Source organism: Manihot esculenta, chromosome 6 (assembly GCF_001659605.2).
Source record: "Manihot esculenta cultivar AM560-2 chromosome 6, M.esculenta_v8, whole genome shotgun sequence".
NCBI lineage: Eukaryota > Viridiplantae > Streptophyta > Magnoliopsida > Malpighiales > Euphorbiaceae > Manihot > Manihot esculenta.
The window spans coordinates 769,895-777,503 of record NC_035166.2 but is presented as its reverse complement, the minus strand read 5'-3'; the positions used below and the strand labels follow the sequence as shown (position 1 = coordinate 777,503).

Below are 7,609 nucleotides of genomic sequence, written 5' to 3'. Positions count from 1 at the left end.
CCCAACCAGACAGTAGAGGCTCATCTCAGTCGAATTGAGGATCGAATGCACAGGATGGAGCACTTGTTGGACCTGCTGGTGGACCATTTTCTGCCCCAGCACCGTGACAGATAGCGATTTGCCCAGTGATTTGCCCAGTGCTTACCCAAGTCACTGGCCAAATCACCCAAAGGCCAGGAAGTCCCTTTCCCTTTTCTCCTTCATTTCTCTATATATATTCAAACATTGAGGACAATATTTGGGATAGGTGTGGGGGTACTGGAGAGTATTTATTCACTGATCACACCATCTTTTGATTTCTATTTGTTTCTTTTTATTTCTTTTTGTTTCTTTTTGCATTATTCTTACCCCTTTTTACACACACCAGAATTTTTTTCACTTTTTGCACACACACACAGAATTTTGTCTTGGCTTTTGTTCTACTCAACATAGATAACAAGGTTAAAAGAGTTTCCTTATCTCATGACCCCATTGATTTGCCACCCCTTTAAGCTTAAACTGAATCATTCACAGTATGTTACCTTCACTTAGGGAGTTTTTCTCTTGAATTGAATCCTCAAATTTGCTAAGGTCAAGGGAAATAAAAATACAAATACATGCAAAGACAAAGTTAGTGTAACTCCCTAAGAGCTGATTTGCCCAAACTATCATGAAAAACCAGCATAAAGCACAAATTATAAACCTGTTCCAATGGTCTAAGACTATGAACTAAGCCTAATAGCCACTTGGAGAAGTGACTGACTGAGTAACCGGGGGTGTATCACCCATGTACACAATCGCGTAAAAAGGTCAGTGACTTTTTCAAGCAAATAAGTTTCGATGGTCTAGACTATGAACAGAGCTAGTAGCCACTTGAACAAGTGACTAACTGAGTAACCGGGGGTGTATCACCCATGTACACAATCACGTAAAAAGGTTAGTGACTTTTTCAGGCAAGGATAAGAATAAGTGCTGCTGAAAATAAAAATAAAAATTAAAAGGAGAAAGAGAGAAGGTGGCAAGTCACTCCTAGGGGTTGCATTAAACCTAACATAAAGGAATAAGCATGACTGAGTCAAAAACCTTTCTCTTGACCATGGTAGGTGAAAGGAAACAAGGAAATGAGAGGATGACCTTAGTGCATGTACTCTATACTGTGATAATTCAGATTAGGAGTCTAGGGGGGGCTGATTAAGTGGTACTTAGGCTCTAAGGAAAAAGGAGCTTGATTGACTAAGTTATTTGTTGCTTGAGGACAAGCAAAAAGCTAGGTGTGGAGGTATTTGATCAAGCATAATTTAGCCACATTTTTATCATAATTATTATTGTTTATTTACACATTTTTTAGTTTAATTTATGGTTTTTATCTTGTTTTTACAGAAAAGGAAGAAATTGGAAAATTGGAGAAAAAGTGCAGAAAATTGACAGAAAAGTGATTGGGTCAGTGATTTGCCCAAAACACTCAAATCACCGGGCAAATCACTTTGACAGCAGAAACCTGGAGGCAACAGGCAGAAGTGATATGGGCAAGTGATTTGTCCAAGACACTCGAAGACACTGGCCAAATCACTCGCAAAAGATAGAGAGCAAAAAACTGGACTGACTCACAGAAAAGTGATTGGGTTAGTGATTTGCCCAAAACACTCAAATCACCGGGCAAATCACTTTGACAGCAGAAACTGACAGAAGAGCGGGAAATTGGGCAGAAAACAGAAATCCGAATTTTCAGAAGTCCAATTCCAACCCAATCACTACCAACATAAAACCAAGAGCCACGAAAGAGCTTCTCATCCAAGAAATTCCAATTGCAACTAAATTCAACATCAAAAGAGGATTCAAACACCAAATCAAAAAGGGATTTTGAAACCCTAGATGGATGGAATTCTTCAGCTATAAAAGGAGAACCTCCAAACCAGCAGGGGGAGCTTCTGATCAGCTATTGAGCCTCCTCTTCCTATCGCCAGAAACTCTGCAGCTCTTCCTTTTTCTTTTCTTTTAGTCTTTTTGTGTATTTAGTCCACCATGAGTGGCTAAACTCCTTTCTTTTCTAGTTGAAGTTGGTGAATTTCAGATTTTGTGATGAATTGGGAGATTTAAATCTCCATTGTTAAACTTCTATTTATTTCCAATATTTATGCAATTTGATCTTTCTATAATTGTTACTTTACTTTTAGAATCAATAAGGGCCCATTGCTTTTAAATTGCTTGAGTAACAAATTGTTTGAATGGTTTAGGTCCGTAATTGCTTAGATTATTTAAACACACATTTAATCAAGTTGCATAATCTAAACTTGACCACGCGGTTGGAAAGGTTAGAATTAGGTTTCTCTAAGTCTTAATGCAGTTAACAGTTGTTCGATGCCAAAGGCCCCAAGGACGTTCCTTGGCAACTTGTTAACTAGTGATTTGATTAGCGAACGTTTCCTAATCAAACTAAAACTAAGGAGGAATTTGGATTGTGAGAAGCGTCTTCCACATCCTAAACTAATTTATTGGAATAAATAGGAGTGTTAAAGAATCAATGATCAATTCTAAACAATCTGAAATAAGATCCATACTTCAACTAGAAGCTTTTCTCTTATTGATTTACTCATCTTTAAATTATTTGCTTGCTATTGTTAATTAGTTTTAGTACATCTTCAACACAAAACCCCCCTCTTTTAATTATTTATTATTTACTTGACCTAGTCATTATTAGGAAGGTCTTTAGTGTCAATTCCCTGTGGTTCGACCCTATTGCCACTATCTGCAAATTATTTTGTTGATTGAGAATAGGTTTATTTTTTACGGCTTCGACAACCGCCTATCACAGGTGTATCAGGTAGTATATTAATGATAGGTTATAGGACAATAAATGCGGAGCTGGTCGCGCACTGTGTTGAACCAAGGAGGTGACCAACTCATAGGAGATCGACATCTTTACCCTGATTTTATCAAGTTGTATCGGGCTCATCCGGCCTACATAGAAATGAGCTCCTTCCGGTTATTGAGGTCGGCTACATTGGCGTTCAAAACTTTGTTATAGTACGAGTTTTTGAGAAGGTCAATTTGTCCGTCTTTTCTAGTCTTTGAGAATGTCGGTCTGTCCGTTCCAAACTTGGGTAAATTTAGAAGTGTTGTTGATTTTTGAAGAGATCAGTTTATCTATTCCAAGCTTGAGTAAACTTAGGAGTGTTGCAGGTCTGATTCTTTATACTCAATAAGTCGGACTTTTTACTGTCCGATCCGACCAAATGAAAATATTTTTGATTCACATGTATACGGACTTTTTACTGTTTGGTCCGACCAAATGAAAATGATTTCAATTCATCGTGTATTCCTATTTTTTAGAGCTTATCAACATTGATTTTTTTTTTTTACTGTAGTTAGCCATAATATTATTGTCATTAGCATACAAAATTGAATAAGTTAATACTAATTTAATGGTTCTGAGATGTATATTCTAATTTTAATTTTTAAAATTTTTTTTTATAATACTAGAACTTTCAAAAATCATCTTCACACTTAGATATGAGGTCCATGTCCAAAGAAATAACTCCAACTACCAAAGGAAATATCAGACAGATGATGGTTTCTGACCACCACTGATCCTTAAGATGAGAAAACAAAACAACACCACAATGGTGACGGACGCCCTCTTCTTAATATCAGAAAATGAAGCATGCAAGAGGAAATTCAAGAGCAAGAGCAAGACCAAATCCATAGATTTGGCTTGAAATTCAAAGGCAGAGACTTAAGGAAAGCTCATAGAAAGCATGAAACCAAAGAAGATTTAACACAAGAACAAGTTTGGAAAACTAAGAACAAATTCAAGCAAATCAAGAACCAAAATTTACTGAGTTGAAAGAATTAACGAATCAAGATTTCTACAAAGGGGGAAAGTTAAAGAAGAAGAAAGAAAAAAGAAGACTTTTGTATATCTACAATATGCTCTATAACCTGTTCTTGATTATTAACAAACTTAATTAGCTATTACTACAAAAACATTGTTCTATTTACAGATTCTTTCATTAGCTTCCTCTTTTTGTAGTCGCCGCCGAACTAGTTCATCTAAAGCTTCTCTCATCCACCAATTATGGCACACTTCTCTGGCTTCCTTCACAGTCACCTGAAAAGTTCACACTGCAAAATCAGCCCTAATTCCTCAACAATTCCATTCAAACCAATTGATCAATTTGTTAAACTACCAAATTTAGACATACCCATCTTCTTTTTCTGATGTTCTTTTCTGGCCAGAGATCTAATTGCTTATGAACAAGCATAGGAAACATATAGACTTCATGCATTTTGGCTCCCCTTTTGCTCATATATTGCCAATTCCCCAATTCACACTGGAAAAGAAAAACCACATGTCATTAAGTAATTGAGTTAGATTTTAATAAAGAAGGCAATACTTCCATGAGAAACTGCTAATATGATGACTTAGCAAACACTCACTTCAACTTTGCCAATTACTCCTGCTTCCTCTAGCGTCTCTCGCAGTGCTGCTTGTTCCATGGATTCATCCTCTTCCCATCCTCCCTGAACAGTTAATTCCAAAAGTCAATTAAGGAATTATAATGAAAGAGATTAAAAACTTAATGCCCACGAAGAAATTAGTACAAATAGTACCTTAGGGAACAACATTCCATGACCACTTTGTGAACTGATGACAAGAACTTCTATATCTTCATGAGAAGTTTCATCCATGGAAGATGGTTGATCAGTTTTCTTATATCTGTAAGGAACACACCTGCAAAATTTGTAAACAGGTTAACAAATAATACGCAGGAAAAAAAAAATAAAAAGAATTTCAGAAATCCCAGAGTCAAGACCATGAAAAGAAGTCCTGAACTTTTGGAAACGCACCAAAAACTAAAATTTTAAAGTAAAATTATATTCATCTAACTCAACACACCCAATTTAAGAAGGAAAAAAAATAAAAATCCCAGATTGCAATGATTTTCAAGCCCTTCAACAAAAAATTCAAAATAGGGGGAAAAATAACAAAACCCAGAAACATAAATCTCCAAAAGAGACTAGGAAGTAAAAACTGACCCTACAACTTGGCGGCAACCCTTATCATAACGCTGAAGATGACGGCCAGTGCGAGAAACCAACGCAACTATCTTTTCTAATTGCGGAGGCAACAACTTTGAAGGGAGTTTATCAATGAAAGGGAGAAGAAAGGAAAGGAAATTCGCAAAGTTTCTCACAAAGAAAGACAGCCCTCTCATGTTTGATTATTTTCCTAACAGAAAAAAACTTCTTGGGTGGGTTTGGTTGTGATAGCTCCCGAAAGAAAGCACTAAAATTGGACAAATCCAGGCTAAAATAGGAGATTAATAGTTCAAATTATAGCTATAATAAGAAGAGTAGAGCAGAGAACAACAAATGCAAAAGGCCTATGGCTATGGCTATGGCTATGGCTATGGCTATGGCTATGGCTATGGCTATGGCTATGGCTATGGGAAACAGAAGAATTTAACAATGGAAAAGCGAGTGGAGGACGTGGAACAGTATCTAATTGATTCCTCTTATTAAAAGAGAGATATATTTATGCTTTGCAGTGGCGCACACGGAGAAGAAGGAAAGGAAGAAACAGAGAACAAGCGTGCAAATCGACTCGCACGTGCGTTTCTGATTTTTAACTTTGGTCAACCACATCTGGGACCGTAAAACTCGCTACTCACACTTGCCTTAACAAAATTACTATCTGGTCCTATACTTTAATAATATTTTACTTTTAGTCCTTGTCTTCAAAGACATAACTTTAATAATATCTGGTTTTTTTTTTCCCTTCTCGAGGCAAATTGCCAAACAATGCCTTACACATGAGATAACAACGTAGGAAACAGAAGAATAGATAGCGAAACCAGTTCAGGGAAGTTTCGTATCCATCCAAAAGAACTTTTTATCAACACTTCATTTCCTATTATCACCTAGAAAAGTACTCATCTTTATCTCTTCTGCAACCTACTTTTTTCAAATAATAACAATAATGATTTTCATTTAAAAATATTTTGTGAAAAAAGCTTTAATTTTCGACTTCATTGATTAATTTTTATTTTGAAAAAAATTATTATTTATTTTTTTAATATAATAAAATTAAATATTTTTATAATTTTTTTTAACTGAAAATTAGGAGAATCGAGATAATAGAATATGAACTTATCAGATTTATTCAACTGCACTTATCACCACATAAATATATGAGTATTGATATTTTTATAATTTTAAAAATTTAATTAAAAAATTTATCTTGTATGATTATATTTAATTTAATTAGAGATATATATATGTTATCTTCCCTGCATAATAAATAATTGATGATATTTAATTACTTTAATGAGTGAAAATTTGATTGAAATTTGGAGTATATGGTAATGTCAAAAAATTATTTTTTTTAAATTGAGAGGAAAAATAACTAAATTAATTATTTTTTTGAACCAAACTAACCTTAATTTCAATGATGATGCAAGTGTTGTGTTTTTTTCCTTCTTCCTATGATAAGTATGGATTTGTCCTATTTTAATTATTTGGTAAAGTGATGTGTAAAGATAAGCTCTTGAGACTTTGTCCCTTTGCATAACATTCTTAATGAAAAATAAAAAGTTTATTCTGCCCTTTGCAGAGTTTTTTTTTCTTTCCTTTAAAGTTTAAAGAGTAAAATATTTTGTTCAATCAGTTCACATATATATTTTTTGATAATTGATATATCACTAAATGATTAACTACCGAACTGTGTCGAATTTTGTAGAATTTAATTTTGATTCGTTAAAATTTTTTAAACATTTCTTGATTTTATTCATTTTAAATTTAAATTAAATATTAATAAATTCAGATTTAATTTTTTTAATAAATAAACTAATATGAGTCGAGTTTTATGAGTTAAGTATTGAATATTTTATAAATCGTTCATTTTATTTATAATTCTAATAAATTTTAATTTAAAATTAATAAATTAAAAATTAAAAATTTATGAGTATATAAAAAATACTTTTTATTTGACATAATTTATTTTATAAGAAAATAATATAAATATGATCTAATAAGGGATATTACAGTTATTGTAACATGGATGATTGTGTTAGAGATGCTTGCTTCAAACTAATAGGGTATCTTGATTGGTTTAAGAATAAAAATAAGAATGCAGGACAATCGGCAAGGTAGGAGAAAGGTAGAAACATTGGCTAGAGACTTGTGGTTATGTCTGAAGGTCATGAGCATAAGAAGGATAGTCCTCTTGACGTGAATCATGGCACTAATAGGATTGATGAAATTAGTGCATCTTTCAACACTCTTCAACAGGAGGTCTCAAGGCTAATAAAAGGAAAGACAACTTTAACAGCCACTACAATGGATTTGAATTCAAAGTCAGATGGGAGTCTTGACTCAGGCTCATATACCTTTGCTGGTAATCATAATGCTAATCATTGGTATAACATAATGCATGACAACATCACTTGGATATTAGAAACAGGTGCTACTGATCATATATTACCAAATATATGTCTGTTTAATTGCTTAGCTAAACTTTCAAATCCTATATCTGTTTACTTACCAAATGAAAATGTAGCAAAGATTACACATTCTGGTTCCATTTCTTTATGTGATTCTATTATTTTGAGAGATGCGTTGTACATTCTAG

General features: G+C 33.7%; 1 protein-coding gene across 1 annotated transcript; it reads right to left on the bottom strand.

Moving 5' to 3' along the window:
- Positions 1-3,787: 3,787 nt before the first annotated feature.
- On the bottom strand, positions 3,788-5,492 carry LOC110616627 (nudix hydrolase 18, mitochondrial). Its single transcript, XM_021759059.2, has 5 exons — positions 5,017-5,492; positions 4,591-4,711; positions 4,417-4,500; positions 4,182-4,310; positions 3,788-4,087 (listed from the first exon to the last, which is right to left on the bottom strand). Exons 1-5 carry the CDS (start codon positions 5,193-5,195, stop codon positions 3,971-3,973), a joined length of 630 nt encoding a protein of 209 aa, XP_021614751.1. The 5' UTR covers positions 5,196-5,492; the 3' UTR covers positions 3,788-3,970.
- Positions 5,493-7,609: the final 2,117 nt, after the last annotated feature.